General features: G+C 44.0%; 1 protein-coding gene across 2 annotated transcripts in view; it reads left to right on the forward strand.

Annotated features, from left to right (window-relative positions):
- The first annotated feature begins 5,225 nt into the window (after positions 1–5,225).
- The window catches only part of NMT2 (N-myristoyltransferase 2), a 38,859-nt gene continuing 16,926 nt past the window's right edge, over positions 5,226–27,158 (forward strand). Inside the window, exons 1-3 of one of the 2 annotated variants that reach the window (XM_075082749.1) lie at positions 5,226–5,517; positions 16,123–16,258; positions 23,437–23,581. In XM_075082749.1, coding sequence (XP_074938850.1) covers positions 5,408–5,517; positions 16,123–16,258; positions 23,437–23,581 — 391 coding nt within the window. In that variant the 5' untranslated portion in view covers positions 5,226–5,407. The remainder of the gene's footprint in view (positions 5,518–16,122; positions 16,259–23,436; positions 23,582–27,158) is intronic. The other variant, XM_075082748.1, reaches the window with a different exon arrangement.

Genomic DNA, 27,158 nt, shown 5'->3' on the forward strand with positions numbered 1-27,158 from the left:
TTTTAATGTAAAACATGATTTATTTACTTTTTACCTTTTGGGGCTAGAGACCCTAAGAACAGGGGAATTGCGGTGCTGGAACCGGTTCGAACCTGTGTTTGATCTAAGTCATCTGCTTCTAACAATCATCAAAAACAGATGCTTTGGAAAACTGGGGAAGAAATCTGTACTAGTGATGATAACTCCACAGGATAAAAATCTTGCTGTCCTTATTGCTTATACCCTTAAGCACGAGGGTTTGTATTTATCATACATATTTTTTAATGCTATGATATGTGTCCGCTATGCATGTAAATGCCTAACTGTTTTTTAACATGGTATAGCCCACAGCCCTCGCCAATGCAGACACCAGTATGGAGAATTAGATGCTTCAGTGCAAAAGGTAAGACTTAAAACAGAAGAGGTGTGGTATGAGCTGCATTTTAAAACAGAATTCGACAAAAAAAGGTGAATGTCAGAGTGCAGCAGAAAGAGTTGGCCGTTCTGAGAGTGCTCGTCCCCCAGTTTGAATGCTGCAGCCAACACAGGCCAGCAGCAAGTGGGCTGTGGGAGACAGGCAAGGCTGCAGCTCACCAAGGGTGGTATGCAGCAGGAGGCTAAAAAGTGGGTGAGACAAACTGTAAAGATCAGAGATGGCATCACACAGATACAAGTGTGCAACATATGGGACCACAAGCTCGTTTCATTCCCTAACATATTCTGATGTTAGCGGTGACAACTATATAGGCGTGTTTTGGTGCATTTGTTCAGTGTATTTTGAAACTGTATTATCCTCCCTTTGCATCTCATTCAGGATTGAAGCAGGCAGTATTCAAGTTCTCAGCATAAGAAGCAGCCAATTAAAAAAATCGTTGTGAGGTAGTACTAGTAGGCACTTGTACAAAACAAAGTCTAAACGTATTTATTTGCTCCATAAGTTTTGGGTTTTTTAAATATTTATTAGGAAAAAAGAGAAAATACTAAACTATTAGCTAATTTTCAAATTAGATCAGTTTTGCTTCCAATTTACAAGATTACAAAAAGCTCACAGCAAGCTGTTTATTATTATTACTTGCAATATCAAGTCCATTTTAAATTATAAAAGCCATGAATATTTCAGTGTGATGTGTAGAGGCAGGAGCAGCCCTACAACTGCACAAATATTTTGGGCACTTTTCTTCTGCAGTCTTTAATACTCAGAACACATAGACTAATCAGATGATGCCAAATAGTCTGGACGCTGTAATATAGATCACTAGCTTACTGGGATGTGATTAATATGTATCGCTAGTCAGGTAAACAAATCTGGATTATGTCTGGCTGCTTGAGGGAAATTGTATCTGTGACTGGCTAGCTTTGTTCAGTCGCAAAGAGAAGGGTACGACCCTGACCATGTACTAGACAGTCTCACCTGATGGTTAATCCAATAAGCGAGATCTGACAAACTCCCTATACAGACGTGGGTGTGAAGGCTTCCCAAGCCTCAGTATTTCTTACCGCCAAGCTTAGATGGCTCCTCCCTTGGTAGCCTAGGGTTCTTTGGAACTCATGTCAGCCACTGAAATGCCTGAAGTATTTGAGAGTTTGTAGGGCTTCGTTTTGAGTCCTGGATTTTGCTGTGGGAGTCAACTAGGAAAAAGCTAAATGTGGCATCACCAAAGCCCATTTGTGGATCTGGGCCTATACTCATATGCTTACATTCAAGCTGGCTCAAAGCCTTTCAGAACTGTAGGCACAGGTTCATTTTGTGTAGCCGTGACAGGCCCATGACTGCAACTGTTATGGAAAGCAGAGAGACAGAACTGGGGAAAAGAAGTAGGGTGGGGAAAGATCTAGAAAGCTGGGATTTGTGGTGGTATAGAGGGTCCCCTACACAGAGGTCTGTTCCTCAGTGGCTCACAGTGGTGGGAGCAGCTAGTCAGAGCTACATCTGTAGTGCTTTACTGACCTTTCTCTCCTCCTGTCTTCCAATTTGTTGCCATAAGCAACTGGATATTTTGGCTACATCTAGCAGCAAACCTAGACTCACTACGAAAGCTCTAAGGAGACCTATGAAAATAACCAACCAATGAGTAATTAATCAAATGCTGGAATCATTTTAATTGATTTCTTGATATGCTGTTTAGTATTACGTGTATCTCCTGATTAGGAAGTCTGGTTTCCTTTATTATTAATTTTTAGCTTTTGTGTAAAATGACTGTGCTTTCTTCTTTTTAATCGACATAAAATAAAAGGCTTTTATCTTCCTGATACATCTAGGAAGAGGTCTTTTTAATCAATTAAAACCAGTAAATTTGCACCTTCACAAACACAGGCTTTTTACCTGGTAAGTTTAAAATGAAACATTTCCCATAGCTTTTGACGGTCTGCTTAGACTGATGTGTGTGGGTTGTATCTGCATCGCTCGTATGCAGCAGTTTGGGGACTTCCTGGACATACCCACCAGTGACAACAGAGATCTTAGAAGGACAGATGCCCACAGACAGCCTGTTTGGGCACATCAGCTGCCATCCACACTGCTTACTGTCCTAATGGTACATACTGCATGAACTCACTGTAGTTGAGCATGTGGGGGCCTGAAATTCAGAGGCACATTTTTTCACCTTGCTGCTCTCTTTCGGAAGGACACCTATACATGTGATAGCCAACATCTATCAAGTAGTGCAACTGCTGAGCAGTGTCTGTAGAGTGAATTTAAACACTCTGGGAATCTGTCTGGTAACTTCAGAAATGCGAAGCTACATCAGAAGTCCTCAGTACAGGTCAGATGCATACCTCTTGCTTCTGGTCAACTTCTCTACTTGTGGTATAAGTAAAAGTTGCATATTCATGAAATCCAAAGCACAATTCAGTGTTGTCATTTGGCCTTGTAACAGTCGAATCTGGAGTATAAGCTCAGCTGTGCCTCTCAGGAGATCAACTGTAACATCCATACGGATGTTCTTCACGCATGCTATGAAATCTAGAACAGCAGCCGTTCTGCAGCTATACTTGTCCTGATCCCTTTCCAGGGAGACCTTCCAGCAGGGGACAGCAAGTAGTAGCTTGCTGAGAGAGATTCATATTGCCTCTTTTATCATCACTGTGAACAGCATGAAGAGTCAGGATCCAGGCTTCCTATACTCCGTTTGTCCCAATGAAGTGAGGAAAATTGTGGTAAAGGACAGAAGATGGTTAAACCCACAGTTTCTTCAACAGAGTGATTCAATATAGCTGTTTAGTCATCGACATACTGTTCCTCACTTTCTCCTACACATTATTGTGAAGGGAAAAAAAAATCATTAGCAATCACTGGATTAACTTCTCTCCAGGCTATGGAGCAGCTGTTCACAATTGGTTTTTGTTATTGAAAACTGTTGGGTATTGTGCCTTTGTTTTGAGATTTTCTTTCCTATACATTACAACTGACTGAAGGTTTAATTCTAAAGATCATTTCAAACTGTGGTAATGTGGTAGGCACGTTTACCCTCTGAACTACACGATGGCTTGACATTGGGAGGTCATATTTGGCCAAGTGTTAATTACAGACTCAGTCAATTTTGCAATAGTTGAGGGTAGGCCACCTGTGTAGAATTTTTTTCTCTTTCCCTTTAGTCATTTGTAGAAGGTCAACACCACCTTAACAATTCAACCATATCCAGGTTTTTAAACATACATGTGCTGTCACAATATATTTTATTTGGAATGTGCTGGTTGAATATCTTCTAGCCTTATTGATTTAGTACCCTTGAATTTTCCAGTCACTGCAGCTAGTATTTCAAAACTCTCAAGACAGAAAATACCTGTCAGATGATGGAAGTCCAGCATAGACTGCAGTCACTGAAGTTTGAACACAGTCATGACACATCAGAGTGTACCATGACAGATCATACAGCTGATAAACCCATACTCCATTACCCATTCAGAATTGTGTTTCCCTCTGTCCTTTCACAAAGCAGGAAGGGCTTCCACAAGTCCACCTGTGGCAGGAAGCAAATATTCAGTAATTTTAATAGCGTGAGGGCAGCACTTCCTGTATGATATAACTGACTACTTGGTTAGACCAAGAGAAGTTGGAAGGTATTTTGGGAGAAATGTTACAAAGTAACAAGACTCCGCACAGAAGCCTTTGAGAGCCAACCCTACTGAGAACTGAGCAAGACGGTTCTCCAGGAGACATTAGCCATCCCTCTATCGTGCAATTATATACTTCTGCATTATAAAATCAGCATTACTGTTACTAGCCTTGTAAAGTACAGCTCATAGGGTGACCTGTGCCTTGGATTTTTTTATCATTCCATTGTCTGCCTTTGACTCTTCAAGAATCTTATGCATTTGCATTACAAGTTCCAGTTGCAACTGGCATGTTGTAAAGGACCAAGTGCAGCAGGATGCAGAGTGGCCCAGGGCTGGTGCTCAATACCCGCAGGTTCAGTGTTCAGCTGTGAGGGGCATGTGGCTGTCTTCTGCTTGGGCAGCGCGATCTTTTACTTAACATGTCACCTGCAATATCTGACAGAGCAAAACATTACACTACCTTAAACTAAAAATAGGAAAAAGTAATCCAAATCACCACCTTAAATCAAAACAGGAGGAAGCAGTATCTTCATGTTAAATGGCTTTCAAGAGGGCAATAGTGATAAGGAGAAATTACAATTGATGCACGCTATTCTTATGTTTTAACCTGGTGTTTGGCAGCACTTGGAAATTCTGAATCTCCTTCCAGAAGTCTTAATACGACCCTGGAAATCACAAGAGTTCAAATAATTCCTGCAAGTTTCTCTTTATTTGTTTTCCTGGGTCCCGATCATTAGCACTCAACTCCAGTTTTTTCCAGCATGGAGCTTGTAGAAATACAAAAGGCTTCGGGAAAACCCGAAACGCTGCCAGCGCCGGCGGCCACGGCCGCGCAGGGGGATCGCCACGGCGGCCGCGGCAGCGCCTGCCAGCAGCAGCTTTGGCGTCCCAGGATTTGTGGTGCGAGAAGGCAGGGCTGGGAGCTGGCAAAGCGCGCTCCGATGCTCCTGAGGCCCGGCAGCTGCCGCCCCGCCGCGCCGGCCCTCGCCTGCCTGCAAGCCCCGACCCCCCGACCCGGGACGGCCGCCTCGGGCCTCCCTCCCGCCGGTAGCGGCGGCCCGGTGCGGGGAGCTGAGGCCCGGGGAAGGCAGGGGAGCAGGTTAGATGTCGGCTACGAGGGGGTCAAGCGGCGGCCGGGTGTGAGGGGAGGGCGGGGCGGGACAGGACAGGGCGCCGGGCGCCGGGCCCCGGGCGGCGCGGTGCGGTGCGGTGCCCGGCGGGGAGCGGCCGGGCAGCCCCTGCGGCCCCCGCCTCCTCCGGCAGCACGGGGGAGGACAGCAGCTAGAGGGAGCTCCTCCGGACCGCATCTGCCCGTGCGCCCCGGTTCCTTTCACAGGCTCCCCCGCCCCCTCCCCTCCCTCCTTCCCCCGTGATGGCGGAGGATAGCGAGTCTGCAGCCAGCCAGCAGAGCCTGGAGCTGGATGACCAGGACACCTGCGGCATAGACGGCGACAATGAGGAGGAGGCCGAGCACGCCAAGGGGTAGGGGCGCGCCGCGGGCCGGGCGGGCGGGCACAGCTCAGGGGGCAGCCCTCGTGTCTGCCGCCGCGGCAGCGAATAAGGCTGGAGGTGCCGCCGCGGCCTCGGTGCGGGACGGGCCAGGCTCCCTGTGCGGGCTGGGCCGGGGTCCCCGCGCCGCCCGGAACGGGCCCCGCGGCGAGGCGTGCGGGTACACTCCTGTCAGCTGGCGGGCGGCCTGCACGGCGCGGCCCGGCCCGGCCCGGCCCGGCGCTCAGCCGCGGCGCCTGCGCCTGTGCCGCCCGCGGCCGAGGGGGACCCGCCGGCGGCTCCCCGCGCCCCGCTCCCGGGCTGCCTCCCGCCGCATCTGGCGGCGTGCGGGCGTGGGAGGACCCCGCCGCGCCGCCCGGCTCGGCTGCCCGCGCTCCTCCGGGGGCGGCCTCCGCCGAAGCGGGAGGCGGGAGGCCGGACCCCCGCCTGCGGTGAGGGGAGCGGTGGGGCTGGCGCTTCCCTTCCGGACACCGGCCTTAAAAGAGGGCCTGAAAAGGGAGGGTCGATGCTGTTTTGTTGTCTGCTTTTTCAGGGTTTGGGGGCTTTTCCTGGGTTTTCCGGCCTTTAGGAGGTCCCCGGTAGTAGGTCACGGCGCTCTGGGGACGCGCCCCCGTGCCCCCTTGGGTCGGCTGGTTCCAGCTGAGTGGCTCCCTGGGGTCGGCCCTCGCGATGGGCACCCCCACGCACCCCCTCACACCCCCTCACACGCTCCCTCCCCGGCCTGGGGACCTGTCCAGGCACCGTCTGTGTCAGTCTGTCCTGCAGACGCTCCTCCTCAACGTCACCTATTGTCCAAAAGGAAATATTACCTCTAAATCCACATGCTGTGGAGAGTAGAGCGCGTGTTTTACCAAGGCATTAGCAGGAGCAAACGCTGTTGTTCTGGTTGTAGTTCCTCCTGCGCTAATCTTGCATCCTAAATCTTCCCACGCCGCGGATCAGGCGCTGTCTCCAGTTGCTTTGGGAGCTGATAGGAGAGACAGCCGGCATAAATGCGGCCCCTTGCACCCCACTGGTGTTCGGCTGCATGCAGCGTGGCACCATCTGAGCACAAGGTGCCAAGGGTCTGGCTTGCTCTGCAGCTGGGGGCTTCTGGGGCAGGAAAGCGGGAGGAAGGTGTTTTAAAAATCGACTTAATTTGAATTTACTTTTTCTGCTTTCATTGAGGGGTTAGAAAATGTGATTGCAGAGAAAACGCTTTGTTGTCGCAACTAGGAGTGGCTGGAGTAATCTGAAATAGATTAATCTATACACTGCTACACAATCACCTTCCTCATGAACTTCTGATTCATCAGGTTGAGAGCATTTCTGTAGGTGACTGATGTTTGTGGATGTATGCTTTTTGTCGCCTCCTGCCCCTAGGATTTGCTTGGCAACAAGCAGCTCTGCATCTTAAATGTGGCAAGGGAAATGTAAGAGAATTAGGAGGACTGACTTGTCTGAAAGACAGGAAAGGGGAAGACTTGGATGCTTGCTGCTCCGCCAGTGAATTTATGGCATATACACTAAAATAGTTGTGTCAAAAATAATTACAGTGAAATAAGCCTGGGATATTAAAAAGGGACAAAATAGTGTTTAATTATCTTGAGGCTTTTGTTATATTTGTCTGCATATATATGCCACAGTTGATTCCCAAACATGTAAAAATAACAACGCTAAGAGCAGAGAATGATTATTTACTGCTCTTTGTAGGAGCCAGTCTGGCGTGCCAGGCAAGACTATTTGATAGCTGGGTGATGCCTGTCTAGAATTCACTTGTACCTTATCTCTACTCCAGTTTCCTTTTCTGTTTGTGTGTGTGACCAAGCTGTAGCTGCTCTCTGCATTGTAGTGAGGCTTGCAGCTACACGCTCGGGCTGCTGTGACAGCAAGTGTGGAAGCAATGTGTAAGAAGCAGTGGGGGAACAAAGAATTGCACTTTGGTGTGTTCTGAATTGCACCTTACTGCTCTATTCCAGCTTGGGTCTCGCTGAGCTCTGAGGGACAGCGGCCGTGGGCTGTACATTGTTGTCCCAAAAACTTGTTTTTATTGGATATCCCGAATGTATTTAATGAGTATTTCAAAGAAGCTGCTCTATTAATCTGTGAGGAAGAAAGTGAATGCTTCCAAGTAATACAAAGTTTAGTTAAATTAGCAGTAGATCATTCCAGTAGAAAAAGCCTCTAAGTATTAATATCCGTTTTCTATAACATTTCTGATGCATGAAGTCTAATACTGACTTTTTGATTACTTTATTTTCCTGTAATCTTTGAGAATCTTGTTTGCTACTGTTTGTCTGCAGGCTCAAGTATTCAAACGAAAAGAAAGACCTTACATTACACTGAACAAAAAGATCTACTCTTGATCTGGGAGATTAATAGGAGCCTAATTATTACCTGTTTTCTCCCTATCGCAGTATATTAATTTTTGAGGTAGCTTTAAAGTTTGGTTTGAGCTTTTAGATTAGATTTTATATACCTAAGCAATTTATGAGCAGTCTTACTACTTGAGACTATGACTGTGTCAACTGACTTGCCAAATTCTGGATGGTCTCCATTGCTGCCGATCATTATTTAATCTCATGCTATTTTAACCCTCACTTTTTTAGAAGGAGGTGGAGTATGTGTTGCATGTCTCTAATAGGATTGCTTTGTAAACGAAGTTACTTTCAAGCTGTTTCTTGACATTTGGAAATAGGTCCTTATAATACTGACCACAAAAAAACTATGGCTTGTATATATTTTGTATGACTTCGAATTTTTTCTTGAAGTTGCTGGGTTTTTTATGTGCTTGAGCTCAGAAAATACCATTTTCTACTTCTCAACTGTGCGAATGTCTTTGTGCTCTGTTTCTGCTCCTGTTTTTTAGATGCAGAATTATGTATGTTTTGTGACTCATTGCTGTTCTATTCTGTGTCTGCAGCTTGCTCCTGCTAGTTGCATTATGCTGTACTTGTGCTGTTTCATAATAAAGTGTTGTTTACAAAATAGCTTTGTTAGTGTGTATGTAGAAGAGAATGTATTTATTGCACCTGAATCCACCCTGCTGAGCCTAGCTTTGTAAGGTCTCTCAGTTCATTCTAAATAGCTCCTTATGCTCAATGGCAGAAAGACTTTGGGCACAGAACATTTAGTAAACAGATGAGAAAAAAGTATGACCTTTAAACAACTACCCCCAACCCTCAAACAAATTATTTACTTTGAATATTTTAGGAGTATATCCTTTGATTATTGTTAAATGGCAGCTTTATAACCAGCACTACTTTTAGTTTTAAAAAAAATAAAATAAAAATTAAGGTACTGGAGGCAGTGCTCAGTTTTAGCAGTTTTACGTCTTGGAGTACAGCCTTACAGACTTGAAGGGGGAGGCAGAGGAAACATACAAAGCTTTGAGGAGTATCTGTTGGGTTAGGTTTTAAGCCCTTGCTACTAGGTTTTCATGCTCAAAAAACCTGCATTTCCAAGTACTGAAATGTATGCAAATGAAATCTTCATCCAGAGAGGTTGTTAGTAATGGTAGTTTATTAGTAAGTGGAATTTGAAAGACATAAGCCCTTCTGGTCAGGACCTTCTTATTCTCTTGAAGTGGTCATAGTCTAATACAGCAGTGGGAAAGTCCTTTGCATCTAAGCCTCCGTTTTCTTTATGAACCAAGGACAGCCCTAGTATAACTAATACTACTTTGAAATTTTTTGGAGTCCTGCCCATCTACATGAAATCTGATTTTTGTGATCAAAAAAATCTAGATAATGTCTTCAGAAATGTAGTTTTTCAACCTCACTTACAGAGAGAGAAAAAGTACTGTGAAGGCAAAACCCACACGGGCCTAGGCCTTTGCAGCTTAAAAATAAACATCTGAAGTACATGTTTGGTTTTTAAATTTGAGAAATAGCTAACTTAAAATTACCATTCCATGTAATGTAAAACAGATGTTGATATTACAAAAAGCTGTTTCTGCTAAAGCAGAATTTAGTGTCCAAAAAGGCAACTAAAATAACACTGACGAATATTCAGTGGGAAAGATAATCTCAAGCCGAAACCAAAGGAGCCAAAACAGTTTGACCACCTGAGCAGAGTAACCGTCACGCTCCTCCTGATTCTTCCATCTCAGCTTTGCTTGGTTTTGCTCAGAGCTCCACAAAATAAGTTTCTCTGCCTTTGCCATGCTCCTCCCCAAATGCAGTAAGTATCCCCATTTTTCAGTTAAAATAACCCCAAACCAACACATGCAGAGAGAAGCAAAAGTCTTTTTTTCACATTTATGCAAAACACCAGATGTGTGTACATAAGTGGAAAGGTACGTGGGTGGGATCATGGGCTTGCATTTGTAACTTGCAGACAAAATCATAAAACTGTGGGCCTAAGTGACTGCCTTAGAGTCATATCCACAGCCTGTTTCTGTGGCAAGGTTAAGTCTTTCTGGGGCAGAACGAGGTCTTTTGACTCTTCTTTTGCCTTAGCTGAATTTTGGTTTGCACGTCACTTTTGTGCTGGCCTCACTTCTTTCCTATTCATCAGACTGACAGAACAGTCATAGTGGTTGCAGTTTAAAAGTATCTTAGACTATGTCCGTGCTTAGGTACCCCTCAGCCCGAGTGTGTAGGTTTGCCCTCCTGTCAGTAAAGTGCTCCTGGTGTAAGCATGTCTCTACTAGGCTGACACAGTCAAAGTCTTCCCCAAGTCTAACGTTGAATATTTTTCTTAGTATAACCAGTTGTGGTCTATGTGGTGGGCTGGACCGGGGCAGATGTGTTGATCTGATGCGTGAAAATGTTACTTTTCCTGACCTGTCAGCTAGATGTAGCTTTAACCTGAGCTGCATATCCTTTTCCTGCTTCCCGTTTGGGACCTGCTCTCTGAGTTGTCACTTTGACAGTAGCAGGGTAGTTCAGCAAAAGATTTCATGTTTAAAGGTCAGCTTTCATAGAAGTAGGAAACTTCCCCTGCCCTGACTTCTAAGGGTGAGATACAAGCTTTTCAGGAGGGATGGGCAGGGCAGGCGAGGCGGGTGTGTGGCATTGTATGTAGTGGAGGAGCTGGAATGCACGGGGCTTGCAGTTGGCAATGGCACATTTGAGACCCTTCTGGGTAAGGATTAAGGGACAGACATAAAGCAGATGCTGTCGTGGGAGGCCACCCAGCCAGGATGATGACACTGATGAGTTATTCTTTAAGGAACTAAGGGATGGCTCTATGTCATCTGCCCTTGTCCTTATGGGGGACTTCAACTTGCCAGATGTCAACTGGGAATACCACACAGCTGGTGCAAATGGGTCCAGAAGATTCCTAAACCGTCTGGACGATAACTTCTTGGTACAGGTACTAAGGGAATGGACCAGGAAAAGTGCCTTCCTCAATTTGTTGCTTTTTAACAGGGTTTTGTGGGTGAAGTGGCAATTGGTGGCTGCCTTGGCCACAGCGACAATGAAGCAGTCACACTTAAAATCTATAGTAACAGGAGGAAAACTGTCAGCAAGACCTCAACCCTGGATATGAGGACAGCGAACTTCAGATTGCTCAGGGAACCACTTAGTAAGGTCCCCTGGGGAAAACCTTTTAAAGGTGCTGGGGTCCATCAGTGCTGGTCACTTTTTAAGTACCACCTTCTAAGAATACAGGAGCAGACGATTCCAAAATGTAGGAAGTCAAGCAGGTGAGGCAGAAGGCCAGCTTGGCTGAGCAGGAATCTTCTAGAGATAAGGTGAAAAAAGAAAGTATATGGCCAGTGGAAGCAAGGTCAGGCAACATGGAAGAACTACAGGGATGCTCTTCACCACTGCAGGGAGGAAATTTGTGCGGCCAAAGTTCAATTGGAGTTGAAGCTGGCCAGTACTGTGAGGGACAATCAAAAGGGCTTTTTAAAATACATTAATGGCAAAAGGCAAACCGGAAATAACATTGGCCTGTTACTTGATGAGCATGGTTACCTCACAAACAGGGACATAGACAAGGCAGAGGTGTTTGATGCTTCCTTTGCCTCAGTCTTCAACACCGATGGTGGGCTCTGGGCGTCCCAGAACCCTGGGCTAGAGAACTGTGACTGTGGGAATGATAAACTCCCAGTCAACCCTGAACTTGTGCGGGACTTGGTGCTCCAGCTGGATCCTGATCAATGCTTGGTCAATGGGGCCCGATGAGATTCATCCGAGGGTACTTAAAGAGCTGGCTGATGTCCTAGTGAGACACTCTCAGTGATTTCTCAATGCTCTTGGGAATCTGGAGAGGTCGCAGTTGACTGGAAGCTGGCAAATGTTGTCCCAATCTTCAAGAAGGGCAACAGGGATGACTCCAGTAACTACAGCTCTGTCAGTCTCACTTCTGTGCCTGGCAAAATTATGGAGAAGATTATTCTGGGAGTTATTGAAAAACACCTGAAAGACAATGCAGTCATTGGTCCCAGCCAGCACAGGTTCATGAGGGGAAAGTCCTGCTTAACAAACTTAATTTATTTCTAAGACAAGGTTACCCATCTAGCTGGCCAAGGGAAGCCAGTTGATGTGATCTTTTTGGATTTCAGTAAAGCTTTCGATACTGTCTCTCACAGTATCCTCCTGGACAAAATGTTCAGCGTACAGCTGGATAAACAAGTAATACAGTGGGTGAGCAATTGGCTCATGGATCAGGCTCAAAGAGTCATAGTAAGTGGGGTTATATCAGGCTGGTGGCCAGTCGCTAGCGGAGTTCCACAGGGATCCATCTTGGGGCCAGTACTCTTTAATGTCTTCATAAATGACTTGGGTGCAGGACTTGAAGGAATATTAATTAAGTTTGCTGATGACACGAAATCGGGAGGAGCTGTTGACACTCCCAAGGGCAGAGAGGCCCTGCAGAGAGATCCAGACCAATTAGAGAGCTGGGCAATCACCAACCGTATGAGGTTTAACAAGGGCAAGTGCCAGATTTTGCACCTGGGGCACAGCAACCCTGGATGTTCATACAGACTGGGGAACGAGAGGCCGGAGAGCAGCTCTGCAGAGAGGGACCTGGGGTTTCTGGTCGACAGCACATTGAACATGAGCCAACAGTGTGCCCTGGCAGCCAAGGGGGACAACCGTGCCCTGGGGTGCATCAAGCCCTGCATTGCAGCTGGTCGAGGGAGGTGATTGTCCCACTCTGCTCTGTACTGGTGTGGCCTCACCTCGAGTGCTGGGTGCAGTTTTGGGCATCACAGTGCATTAAGGATATAAAGCTGCTAGAGAGTGTCCAGAGGAGGGCCACGAAGTTGGTGAAGGGTTAGAGGGGAAGCCATATGAGGAGCAGCAAAAGTCACTTGGTTTGTTCAGCCTGGAGAAGAGGAGGCTGAGGGCAGGCCTCATCGCAATCTGCAGCTTCCTCACAAGGGGAGGAAGGAAGAGGGGCAGATGCTGGTCTCGTCTCTCTGGTGACCAATGACAGGACCTGAGGGAATGGCAGGAAGATGTGCCAGGGGAGTGTTAGGTTGGATATTAGGAAAAGGTTCTTCCCCCAGAGGGTGGTGGAGCACTGGAACAGGCTCCCCAGGGAGGCATCACGGCACCAAGCCTGACGCTGTTCAGGAGGCCCTTGAACAATGCCCTCAGAGACGTGGTGTGAATTTTGGGGTTGTCCTGTGCAGGGACAGGAGTTGGACTCGATGATCCTTGTGGGTCCCTTCCAACTCAGGACATTCTATGATTCTATGAACTCAGATCTTAGTCAGCACACAAGAATTTTTAATTAAGAGAAAAGCTTTTAATAGGAGTCTTTGCTTTTAATCTTGTTACCTTTGCATTTCCTTTGTTCTTTCATGTCCAGCACAATTACTACGAGTTGAGCAACAAAGTTCCTCTCTTCTCAGCCATTCTAACTCCCAGTTTTAGAGTCTTTTGGTTCTTTTCAAGACACAGTATGAGAAAGACAAAAAATCCTGAGATATTTTGGTTTTGCTTTTGCCCTAATTTGCTTGGTATCTCTGGTTGTAACTTGTGTTGGACAAACCTGTTTACTCAGTAGAATTTTCTGCGTGCTGCCTGCTGCCAAATCTCGGGTTGCAGGCATGCCTGAATACTTGAAGGACGAGTGGATCTTTCTTCAAATCTTCTTTTTATATTCTGTGGACTGTAACAGTAAAAAAAGACTGACCCAAGAAGGAGACTGCATAAATAACTGATCTGAAAGGTCCCTGGATAACCTATCAGACAAAGATACCAGTATTTATTTTGCAAGAGGCAGTACGGAAGCTCTAAACCTGAAGGTCATAAGCTGAGGACTGGGACTTCGGAAGATTTAAAAAAAAAAAAAAAAAAGAAAAAGAGTAGTTTTAAATGCCATGCATATTTTATAGCAATGTAGTCCTGTCTTCCCTCTTTCCCAGCTAAAAAATATGTATTTCTATATGAAAAAGACCTTGAGCTGGTCAAAGAACGAACTAAGATTATCGTGGTAAAAGTACAGTTTAACTGTGGATAACATTAGTAAAGCTTGGCAAAGCTGCTTTTTCTCCACAGCTGCCAAACTTTTTTTTTAGTACAGTTCATTATTTCACCAAACTAAATAAAACATTGACCCTCAGGTAACCCCAGTGAGCAGAATTCCCCTGTGGTGTAATTGGGGCCGGCTCCTGCTGAAAGGCAAGAAGGTAAGTGAGCCGCACCGGTGCAACTCAGGGCTCGGTGCCTGCTGAGGGTGTCTGTTCGAGAACAATGTTTGCTGAAACTCCTAGTAGACTTATGTTCAACACAAAAGCCCTTGGGAGTCAGCTGAAGGACACAGTGGCATCATCTGTTTGCTGTATGTGAGATGTTACAGGAAAAGGCGGAAGTTTGTGGACAGCTCAGGAAAGTAGAAGAGTAACTCATTAAATGAATCTTAGAAAAGGTGAAATCGCTTTCCCCAGTATTTTTAACTCAGTTTTGCCAGAGGTGGTGAAGTCCTAGGTCTTGTACAGCTTTGGTTTTTTTACTCTCTCGCATTTATAACCTCTTGCCTGGCCTCTGGGTCTGTTCTATGTTTAAATTCTGTACAAAATGTCAGCTTGGTATACAGACCTTCAAATAGATTTAAATTTTATTATTTTAAACTGAGAGTGTAGGAATTGCTGACAGAATTGTCTAGGTGGTCAGGCAGTATCTTCATTCTGCAACAGAAAATTTTCTTCCTGCCTCACTTACACAACTCCATATTTTGTTTCTGCAGACTTCTAGTAAATACTACAAATTCTCTTCTCTCTCCTGTGTGAGTGTTTGGTCTGCTACACTGTTGTCTGTTGAGTAACTCCTTTGTCGGACCCCAGAGTGTGCTGCATTTATAACTCTCCCCTCTTTCTGGGAGCATAACTTAATCCAGTGTAACTGTGAACGTTAAGGACTTCTCAGGGTTGATCTTTCACTACAGGCTGTTCTAGAGAACAGTAATGATCTCACAAAAATGGGTCCTTGTTTAGTTGCATGTTTGATTAATTGCAGGCTTTTGTCCCCCAAGTTGGTCATTTGGGTGTTTTCTTGCTGACTTCCGTTTTGACAAGGTAGAGGTGCTAAGACTGGGCATTGTAATCTTGAAAGTGATCATGTTACAGTGAATAACATGGTCCTTGCAAATGTGTTGATCTTGGTAACTTCAGTTATGTTCTTCTGAGTTCTCTTTTTGTTGGTTTGCCGGTATCGTATGTGATTTCCCCACACACACCCCCTCCAGAATGAAAATAAACAGCTACTTGTTGCATTGACTTTTTTTTTTCCCAGTGAAAAGCACCCAAGCTCCCAAACCCCAGTATCAATCTTTAGCTCCATTATATACGTATGGCTTTGCTGGGCAGTTAACCTCTTGAAGAGGATTCAGTGTTAATTGACGCATTCCCTCCTTATTTGCCTTCCAACTAAGAGTTGCCAACATCTCCCAGTTTGGCAAATCCTAATCTAATCTTGATTCCATATCTTTATTATTTGGCAGATTCAGATCTCCTTAAAGGAGGAGTCAAAATGTGTCAGAATCTGCAAGTGCAATGTACACTTTGGTTTTTTTGGTTTTTATTTAAAGTTGACCCCATTGTACTTATTGTTTTAAAGCACAAATATTTGGTTAGTTTAACGTTGTTTCCTACTGAGATTTCAGCAAGGCTTTCATCACTAAAGTTAGAAACAAAATTCCCTGAAAAAAGAATGTTTTTGTTTGGATTCTTCTCAAATTCAGATGTGCCTGATCGTTGAGCATGCAGGGGGGAAAATATTGGGCCACTAATAACTACTGAATTTCCAAGAAAGTTGCTTTCCTCAGTTCCTGCACTTTCCTGACCTCCTCCCCACTCTGTTGAGTTTGGTCGGTTCATGGTTGTGCCGGGTAATAGCCTGGAGGAGAGCACTGGCTGTTACATAGTGTCACAGTTTGACACTAGTGTGTCAAAAAGCCTGGTTGTGCTTGGGGTCTGAGTATAAAACAAATCAGAAAGCACTTGCAGGAAATTTTTCATCAACATGCTCAGTTCCCGCCTCCCTTCCTTTCCCCTGCCTTTTCTTCACATTCAAACTGCTGTTAGATTTGAGGTATTAAAATGCTGAGTTTTCCATATTTAACTTTTTTTTTTTTTTAATTTTAAGCTCAGTGGTACTGATTTTTCTCATTGTATGTTCTCTGATTCTCTGGCAGAAGTCCTGGAGGGGATTTGGGAGCAAAGAAGAAGAAAAAGAAGCAGAAGAGAAAAAAGGAGAAACCAAATTCTGGAGGCACCAAATCAGATTCTGCGTCTGATTCCCAGGAGATTAAAATTCAACAGCCTTCAAAAGTGAGATCCTGGTTCTGTTTTAATTTGTGCTTGCTTTCTAATTTAATTTTAATTTCTGTGTTGCTTTTTTTGTAAAAGCTAGTTGGTAGTTCTGCTTTAACACATCAGAATTAAGCAATTGGTTACTGTCCTGAATAGAGGCAGAAGCAAGGTAAGACCTGGTGTTTGCAGCCTGTATGAAGTTAGCCAGAAGGTTGTCGTCAGCACCATGGTGTGTGCTGTGGGAAAAGCAGAGGAGGAGGTGTTTTGTTTTCCTTTGCCAGCAGTTAGAACTCAGGCTAGTGACAGCTTCATCGCAGGGAATCTTAATCTGCAGCGGTAATACTTTTAAATAGATTTTGTGCTTGATGAATTGCTTTTAGTTTAGCCACCATCTAACTTGGCTTAGTGCAGTTTCAGTAACTTGTACAGCATAATGCTATCTCATGGCAAGCATCAGCAGTAGGAGGGAAGGTGTACCTACTGTACTAACCAGACTCTCATTTGGGCAAACAAGCAGCATGTCATCTTACATAAAATGCAGTAATCTCTAACATGGAGATACAGACTGAAGAAACTTTTTGCCATCTGAAAGGCGTCCGCTGTAAATAATAACGCAAAATTACGCGAGGGGATGTACAGTCTTTGTGGGCTTTGTGGTAAGATAGCATTGTCTGTGTGCTTTTGACTACCATGTTCTAAGTTAATGGCGAATAATATGATGTGGTGGCTTTTTAACATACAGCTTTTATCTCAAGAGAAATCTGAGCCTGAGAACTGAAGTTAATAACATGATTGTCTGCAGGATGCAGAGAAGGCAGAGTGACTGAATGCCTCCCTTGCTTCAGTCATTTCTGCTAAGGCTGGCCCTCGGGCATCCCAGCCCCCAGACGTGAGAGAGAAAATCTGGAGAAAGGAAGATTTCCCCTTGGTTGAGGAGGATTGGGTTAGAGAACACCTAGGTAAACTGGATCCTCACAAATCCATGGGCCCTGATGGGATGCACCTACAAGTGCTGAGGGAGCTGGCAGATGCTGTCGCTAAGCCACTGTCCATCATCTTTGTAATGTCATGGAGGACAGGAGACGTGCCAAGGACTGGAAGGTAGCCAATGTCACTCCAGTCTTCAAAAAGGGCAAGAAGGAGGACCTGGGAAACTCTAGGCCGGTCAGCCTCACCTCCATCCCCAGAAAGGTGATGGAGCAGTTTATTCTGGAGGTCATCTCCAGGCATGTAGAGGAAAAGGAGGCTATCAGAAGTAGTCAACATGGATTCACCAAGGGGAGATCATGCTTGACCAACCTGATAGCCTTCTATGATGGCATGACTGGCTGGGTAGATGAAGGGAGAGCAGTGGATATTGTTTTCCTCGACTTCAGCAAGGCTTTTGACACTGTCTCCCATAACATCCTCGCAGGTAACCTTAGGAAGTGTGCATTAGATGAGAGGGCAGTGAGGTGGATAGAGAACTGGCTCGGAGGGTTGTGATCAGTGGGGCAGAGTCTGGATGGAGGCCTGTAACTAATGGTGTTCCCCACGGATATGTGCTGGGTCCAGTCCTGTTCAACATATTCATCAATGATGTGGACGAAGGGACAGAGTGTAACCTCAGCAAGTTTGCTGATGCTACAAAACTGGGAGGAGTGGCTGATACACCAGAAGGCTGTGCTGCCGTTCAGCGAGACCTGGACAGGCTGGAGAGCTGGGCCGAGGGGAACCTCATGAAATTCAACAAAAGCAAGTGTAAGGTCCTGCACCTGGGGGAGGAACAACCCCATGCACCAGTACAGGCTGGGGCTTGACCTGCTGGAAAGCAGCTCTGCTGAGAAGGACCTGGGAGTGCTGGTGGACAAGCAGGTTGACCATGAGCCAGCAATGTGCCCATGTGGCCAAGAAGGCCAACGGTATCCTGGGATGCATTAAAAGGAGTGTGGCCAGCAGGTTGAGGGAGGTTATCCTCCCCCACTACTCTGCCCTAGAGAGGCCACATTTGGAGACCGTGTCCTGTTACAGGCTCCCCAGTTCAAGAAAGACAGGGAACTACTGGAAAGAGTCCAGCGGAGAGCTACCAAGATGGTCAGGGGACTGGAGCATCTCCTGTATGAGTAAAGGCTGAGAGACCTGGGTTTGTTCATCCTGGAGAAGACTGAGTGGGTATCTTATCAATGCTTATAAATATCTAAAGGGTGGATGTGAAGAGGATGGGACTGGACTCTTCAGTGGTGCACAATGACAGGACATGGGGCAATGGGCACAAGTTGAAACACAGGAATTTCCACCTCAATATGAGAAAAAACTTCTTTCCTGTGAGGGTGACAGAGCAGTGGAACAGGCTGCCCAGGGAGCCTGTGGAGTCTCCTTCCCTGGAGACATTCAAAACCCACCTGGACACATTCCTTTGCCCCCTGCTCTAGGTGTGCCTGCTCGAGCAGTGGGGTTGGAGAAGACGATACCCAGAGGCCCCTTCCAACCCCCACCATTCTGTGATTATAAGAAAGTTTATGGACCGTTGAGCATGTTGAAGTAGTTATATTTGCTTTATCAGATTAATGTGGAGGAAGTTACACTGTTGTACCAGTAGTACTATTTATCCTGTAAGATTTGTCAAGTACATTGGGGCTGCCAACTAATTTTAGGGAAAAAGTTGTGTTCTGGCTCGTTAACATACTGATAGAATTTGTGTTGTCCCTTTCAGTCTTCTCTGTGTCACCCCCCATTACTTCGAGTGAGCACATTTGGCATAGGGGACACTTTAAAATATGTAGAGAGATCTTGAGTACTTTCTGATCTCACCACATGTTTTGACACTGTGTTTCTATAAAGCACATGGCATGAATTGGTAATAGAAGTAGATTGCAAGTGACAACCAAGTAACCTCAAACTCTTTTAAAATTGGAGGGAGGTCAATTTTAATGTTAACATAAAGACATAGCTCATTGCTGTGATATCTTGGGAGTTCCTTGGTTCCCTGCTGACCAAACTTATTATTCCATATGTTGCCTCTAATTGCATTAAAAGGAAGCTGCTTCACTTTTTTTGTTTTCATTTGCAAGATTTTAGTCCTCAGCACCTTGCAGTCTTGCACACCATTTCTCTGGCATGATGTGTTTTGCAAATGTGGAAGCCTACCCTTGTTCTAAGTTGTATACTTACAGTGGCATTCTGTGATTATGTTACTGCCACAAAAAGTTTACCCAGTTTGTTAGCAATGTTACAAAATTTTGTCTCCTATTGGCATGAAAGAAAAGCTCTTATTTAAGTGTTTCTTTCAAGCTCTAGGCAGCTAAACTGTTTTACTATTCTTATATGGCTTTCACTTTTCTCTTGTTGCAAATGCATTGGTGTTGGCTGGTGGTTTTTTTGCCTTCTCTGCTGTGTTCCAGGTGTGCACTGATAAGTAGATGAGTTTATCTGTCTTGGACTGCTTTCCTGTTTTAGATTTTTTTGAAAGCATCTTAGACTGCTGATCTGTATCAGTGTGGAAATGTATATTTATTTTCTCTGCTACTCAAGGGATATTTAGATTTGTATTCCTTGTGCGATGTGAAATATATTATAGAAAAAAGGCTTTTAGCATTTGCTTGCTCTTGGTTGCAAAGAGGTTTACAAAGTATTTCAGAGGAAAGTGACATTGTACACCTTACCTCTAAGAAAATATATGCAGCATCATCAGGTAGTACTCAGTGGGACTTCTGAACTCATAGAAAATTATTTTGAAAAAAGATTTTGAGGTCAGGTGAGTTTGTAAGCAGGTGTACCAGTTTGGAGATGAGAAAAACAGAACAGTAAGTCTCCCTGGCTTCTGCCTTTCTTATTTTTGATATTGGACTTTTGAACACTGGCATGTGTGTAACCACAGTAATAACTGCTTGTTAGCATTGTATGCTTATGGTGACCTTTAGGATGCTTCATTGCCCATCTCACAAGACTTTGATCTCTCCCTATTACAAGTCCCAATGATGTAGAGTGTCCATACTGACAGAAGTGAAGCTTGCCAGATATGCAGGTTATCAGTGGTTATTGTAGTCACTAATGGCCTACACAGTTTAGTCACAGAATAGCTCAGATTGGAAGCGACCTCTGGAGGTCTTTCAACTGACCTCCTGCTTAGACCAGATCCAGCTAGATTAGGTTGCTCAGGCCTAGACAGCGGTTGGTTGGTGTCCAAGGAAGGAGGCTTTACAAGCAATGTGGTCAACCTGTTCCAGTGTTTGACTACACTTGTGGTTAAAAAAATAGTAATGCCTTATATCTAAATGGATTTTGCTGGTTTGCAACTTGTGTCTAATGTTTCTTGTCCTGTCATTTTGCTCCTCTGAAAAGACTTGGCTCAGCTTTCTTTGCATCCTCCCATTAGGCAGCAATAAGATTTCTCCTGCTCCCTTAACGTTTTCTTCTCAAGGCTGATCAAACCAAGGTCTCTCATCTTCTCTGTATGTCATGTGCTTCAGGCCCCTAGTCATCTTGTACTCGCTCCACTATGTCAATGTTTTCCTTGTAGTGGGGAACCCAAAACTAAGATGTGATCTCAGGGGTGCCGGGTAGAGAGGAAGATTTGCTGGCCAGTCTTACTGGTACAACGCAGTATGCAGCTGTCCTTTTTTGCTGGCTCATGTTCAGCACTCTGCCCACCAGGACCTCCAAGTTCTTTACTGCAAAGCTACTTCCTAGCCAGTCAGTGCTGGCCTCTGCCTGTGTGGGGGCTTTTTCTATCCCAGATGCAGGACTTTGCATTTGCGTTTGCCAAACTTGATGAAGTTTCTCTTTCCAGCCTGTCAAAGTAGCTTTGAATAGCAGCTCTGTGGTCCAGCATATCAATGATTCTTTCCAACTACGTATCATCTACGAACTTGCAGAGAAAGCACTGTTTGTCACATCCAGATCGTTAAACAGTATTGACCCCTGAGTTCTCAAAATTCTTCCTCATGCCTTCTTGAAGATAGGTGTGACATTTCCCTTTTTCCAGTTGTAAGAAACCTCCAGGAATTGCTATAACCTTTTAAACTAGATAGATGCTAGTTGCAGTAACATCAGCTGGCTCCCTCAGCACCCCTAGATGTATCTGGTCAAATTCTTATGGACCTGTGCATGATTAGTTTGCTAAGCGGTCCCTAACTTTCTCTCCTGCTGTGGTTAATGGGAATCTCACAGGCTGTGCTACAAGGATCAGGGGCATCGAAGGTCTGAGATCAGATCTTGTCACCAAAACTGAGGCAAAAAAAAGCATTATGTACCTCAGCCCTGTTGCAAAACAGTGCTGTCTTTTTGCAGTGAAGAGAGACTTCCCTTAAACTGAAATTAAACAAAAACACTTTTCTTTCTAATTAATGTGAAGTTCTGTGTACAATTTTCTTGTTTTCCATTAAAGGAAAAAAAAAAAAGCTTTGAAAGTAAACTACTCAGCCAGGCTGATCTCTGAACATTTTGAAAGGAAAGTAGATTCCTTCCGATGTCCCTAGCCATGTTGTATTTAGTACCAGAACGTTAACTTTTAACTTTACATGTGGAATTAAGATCTGTTTAGAACCTAATATTCTTTTTTTAGATTTTCTGTTTTCTTCTTAATGTAGAAAAAACACTAGAGACTTAAAATAACATACAAAATAAATTACAGTATGTCAATATTTATGTATGATTTCATAATGTACTGATAAGATTTCAGAATTTATCTAGTGACATTAGAAGTATTTTTAGCAGGCCAGTGTGTAATAGACAAATTGGTTTTTAGTTGAGAAATATGACTTATGCCACTGTAATCCAGATCTAGAAATAGGGAAGGTTTTTTATGCTGCAATAGTGTTGCTCTAAAGTGTGTAAATATGTTAATTCACAGCTGCTCAGATGACAGGTGTTTAAAGCATGCTCACAGGTAAAATTTTGCAATACTTAAATTATTGAAAGAAATTGCATAAAGTTTAGAGAGTACAAGTTTTTATTACAAGTAGAAAATGATGGCCTGCTTAAGCTACAGGCAGGGAGTTTTACTACTTTTGTGGCTGAGGATACTAGAGGCAGATGCCCATTCAAATGAAGCTTTACATCATTATTATATGTAATTTATGGTGGTTTTTCAACACATGAATCCTAGGAAGAAAACAGAATATGGAAATATTGATCCACTGATATTCAATAAAAAAACCCATCTGGCTTGAAATCTCTATGCAGAATTGCTTAAAGTTTTCCAATGCATTTGAGACTATTCCTTCAAATGTATTTATTGCACTGCAGTCTGGGAAAACCTGAGCAGAAGCTTGTTAGTATGCCTCGGAACAGGACTTACCACTTGGGAGATAACAAAATGAAACAAAGAAAAAGATTAAAAAAGAGAGAGGTAAAAATCCCTTTAGATTTAGAAGTCTGTTACCATTATTCCCCTGTACTTTCCTATGCAAGTAAAATTCTCATTGCAGTTACGCTGATGCAAAGTGATCAAAAGTGAGGTTTAAGAGCTCAGATTAGAAATGCTTAGCCTTAGGTTTTATGCTTTTCAAATAATTTTTCTCTGAACGATTTTCAACTTTTAAGTGGAAAGTTGGTTTATTTTATGTGTCTTTGCTTCTATCAGTTAAAATTGTCTTTAGTTGAGAGTGTTGGCACAGTTGGCGTTAGTGGCAAGATCATTAATTCCTATATATGATACAATGCAGAAAGGTACCTACTATAATAATTGCAAGCTAATAGAAGGCAGATGCAATATAACTAAGGTTAAAAAGTGGGTATTTGTAGCAATACAATGTATCTGAAATACTGAAACATAGTGAATTTAAATATTATATTGTACGTGTGAAGTACAACTTCAAGAATCTCTGTGTACCAATGGAATCTTTAGATTTTTTAGATATCTAAGCTGATCTGCTTTTTGCTGTTTTATTGTATTTTACCGGGGGGGGAGGTAATATAAGAAGCTTTTTATTGTGATACTGGTCTCCTGCCTTAATGCTGCAGTATTTGTGTTAAAACCACTGAAGTTTCATGGTTAAATGCAAGCACTACTCAAAACTAAGTATTTTGTGAAGTCATTTTTCTGTTGCCCACTTAACTTTCCACCTTCCTGCCTCCAAAGGTTATACCTAAACTAACCACGATGAGAAGAATACACGAAAGAATATGTAACAGTAAAATAAATGAACGTGTTTTTGCAGTTTGATCAAAGTAAACATACTAAAAAAGCTTTCTCTTTGATTTGTCTCTGTGTGCAGAATCCAGCCATTCCAATGCAGAAGCTTCAAGATATCCAGAGAGCAATGGAGCTGCTCTCTGCATGCCAAGGCCCAGCAAAGAATATTGATGAGGCTACCAAACGTAAATACCAGTTTTGGGATACACAACCTGTACCTAAACTTAGTAAGTTTAACCGGACCTGGGCATAAGATCTGTCTTACTGACCACTAAACAAATGTGTGCCAGCTCTGTGGCATGTTTTCTAAAAGGTGTCTGAAGTTGGACTGTGTGCAGTAGAGATCCTTGATCTTTTGTGTAGTTTATGTGGAATTCTTGATGTTCTCCAGGAAAGTGCTTCCCCCCGCCCCCCCCCCCCCCAATGATATGCAACAAAATACGTTGTTAATAAATCTCATTCTGATGTTCTTTACAAAAATGGGAAATGCTACTGAAATAGCATTCCTTTGTATATTTTAGCTCTGAACTTTTGAACAACAGAATGTAGAAGTCTTTTCCACTTCAGGGAAAATAAGAACTCTAAGTGGTGACAAAGAGTAAATGTTGATTTTATTTATTTATTTATTTTCCTTTAAGTTGTTGTTTTTTCAATAGATGGATTTGCTATCACAGAGATAATGACTTTCCTGCTGTAGGTTACACTGTTTTCCTGCAGCTTTAAGTGGATAATGGCACTTCTCTCATGCGTGAACAGTTTTATTGCTGTGTGTTCACATGAATCCTCCATGATGTACGCTACCTTGAAGACTTGCTTTCTCACAGTTCGTTTTCTGTTCTTGGTACCAAGTGAGATGCTGAGGTGACCCCTCCTTTCCTTTGATTTTGTAAGGAACTCGGCAGATTACTTTTCATACTGGACTGATGCCTGATAACAGAATTCATAAAGCTTAGTCTTTGTTGGAGAAGATAGTTGCTGACTCTCTTGCTTTTTCTGAATTGCTAACATTCTTATTCCCCCTTCATTATCTTCAGGTTAAGCAGCTGTAGCTCTTCAGTGCTAGCAAAACTTGGGGACCCCACAAGTAAATTATTCTCAATGCAGTAGCTGTCATTGTTCTGTTCTGCAGGTTTCTCTCCATGGCATTGGAGACTGGTGTAGAATAAGCAGTAGTAAGGTAGAGTCTGAAGTACAGGAGCATTCTGCTCTGTCTCTCCACAGGGCAGCATTTCACATTAATCCATTTCTATAGCTTAGTCCACAGTGATCTTGTTTCTACCTGACTTCCTTGCATGGGGGTGTCCGGAGCAGAGTCCCTGGATGCAATATTTTCCACTGGATTGAACTGCCCTGCCCTGGCTCTTTCCCATACAAACTCTATCCAGATACCTCTGTATCTGTAGTAATGGTCACAGTAATCCTGCCTAGGTGGAGGAAGAGCCTAGCCAAAATAAGTTGATGAGTAAGTAAAAAAAAAATACTCTGGCCATAATGAAGCTTTTTCAGAGATAGTTCAGGTGCCTGCACAGCCATTCCATGAGTTCAGTTCAGGTTAGTCACAGCACTTCTGTGTAAGATACACAGCACAGCGTACCTTACAGCACTTCTATAGAGATGAGAGTGTTACTTCCAGCCTAAAAGAGCCAATACATTGGCTCGAAAAATTATTTCTTAGTGTTGTTCAGTAGAAATATGCTTTGTTGAATTTGGCTGGGAGAGGTGTTGTTCAACAGTCTTTATGAATGGAAACCTCTTGAATCACATTTTTTTTGGTTTGGTTTTGATTTTTTTTTTTAATGCTTTTCCTTTATCTGCTGAATGAACTATTTTATATGCTGGATATGTTTAGGTGGAAAAAGAAATCTGTTGATTCAAGAAATAGCTCTAGGGATCTTTGGACTAAATTAACTTAAGAATCCTTCTGCCTTCTAGTTAAGGTTGTTAGCAATGGGTCCTTTAGTTAGGCCAGGTCTGCCATGTAGTGGCGGTAATGTTTAGGCTGTTGATACTTTCCAGAGTTTGCTTAACGATGCTGGTAATAACGGCCTTCCAAACTGGATGGCAGGCCATAACTGTTTGTCAGGATTGCACATCATTTGAGAAAAGTTCATACTACAAAGGAATATTTGACTCTCTAGAGCTTGATGATGGACATGATAGTGTTAGGTGTTTATGGGTAAGAATCAGGGGGAATGCCAACAAGGCAGATATCATGGTGGGAGTCAGTTACAGACCACATAACCAGGATGAAAAGGCAGACAAAATATTCTGTAAACAGCTGGGAGAAGTGGCACAATCACTAGCCCTTGTTCTTGTGGGGGACTTCAACTTACCAGATGTCTGCTGCAAATACAATACAGCAGAGGGGAAATGGTCTAGGAGGTTTCTGGAGTGTGTGGAAGATAACTTCCTTATCCATCTGGTGAGTGAGCCAACTAGAGAAGGCGCCCTGTTGGACCTGTTGTTTGTGAACAGGGAAGTACTTGTGGGTGATGTGATGGTTGGAGGCCATCTTGTGCATAGTGATCATGAAATAAGTTTTTGATTCTTGGAGAAGTAAGGAGGGGGGCAGCAAAACTCTCACATGGACTTCTGGAGGGGAGACTTTAGCCTGTTCAGGAGGCTGGTTGACAGAGTCCCTTGGGAGGCAGTCCTGCAGGGCAAAGGAGTCAGTGAAGGCTGGACATTCTTCAAGGAGGAAGTCTTAAAGGCACACGAGCAGGCCGTCCCCATATGCCAGAAGATGAGCTGGCAGGGAAGACAACTGGCCTGGCTGAACAGAGAGCTTTGGCTGGAATTCAGAAAAAAGAGGAGAGTTTATGACCTTTGGAAGAAGGGGCAGGCAAGTCAGGAGGACTGCAAAGGTGTAGTGAGATTATGCAGGGAGAAAATTAGAAGGGCCAAAGCCCAGGTAGAACTTAATCTGGCTACTGCCATAAAAGACAATAAAATATGTTTCAATAAATACATTAACAGCAAAAGGAGAGCTAAGAAGAATCTCTATCCTTTATTGGATGAGGGGGGAAATCATAGTGACAAGGGATGAGAAAAAGGCTAAGGTACTTAATGCCTTCTTTGACTCAATCTTTAATAGTAAGATCAGTTCTCTGCATACTCAGCCCCCTGAGCTGGAAGACAGGGATGAGGAGCAGGATGAAGCCCCCATAATCCAAGGGGGAATGGTTATTGACCTACTACACATGTAAGTCTATTGGGCTGGATGGGATCCACCTGAGAGTAATGAGGGAGCTGGTGGAAGTGCTCACCAAGCCACTTTCCATCATTTATCAGCAGTCCTGGCTAACTGGGGAGGTCCCAGTTGACTGGAGATTAGCAAATGTGATGCCCATCTACAAGAAGGGCCAGAAAAAGGATCTGGGGAACTACAAGTCTGTTAGTCTGATCTGGGTGCCAGGGAAGGTTATGGGGCAGATAATTTTGAGTGCCATCCCATGGCACATACAGGACAACCAGCTGATCAGGCCCAGTCAGCATGGATTTAGGAAAGGCAGGTCCTGCTTGACTAACCTGATCTTCTATGACAAGGTAACTTGCTTAGTGGGTGAGGGAAAGCCTGTGGATGTTGTTTACCTGGACTTTAGCAAAGCCTCTGACACCATTTCTCACAGCATTCTCCTGGAAAAACTGGCTGCTCGTGGCCTCACAGGTGTACCCTTTATTGGATATAAAACTGGCTGGGTGGCTGGGCCCAAAATGTTGTGAATGGAGTTAAATCTAGTTGGCAGCCGGTCACAAGTGGTCGTCCCCAGGGCGCAGTATTAGGACCAGTTCTGTCTGATATCT

This window comes from Phalacrocorax aristotelis, chromosome 2 (assembly GCF_949628215.1).
Source record: "Phalacrocorax aristotelis chromosome 2, bGulAri2.1, whole genome shotgun sequence".
Classification (NCBI taxonomy): Eukaryota; Metazoa; Chordata; class Aves; order Suliformes; family Phalacrocoracidae; genus Phalacrocorax; species Phalacrocorax aristotelis.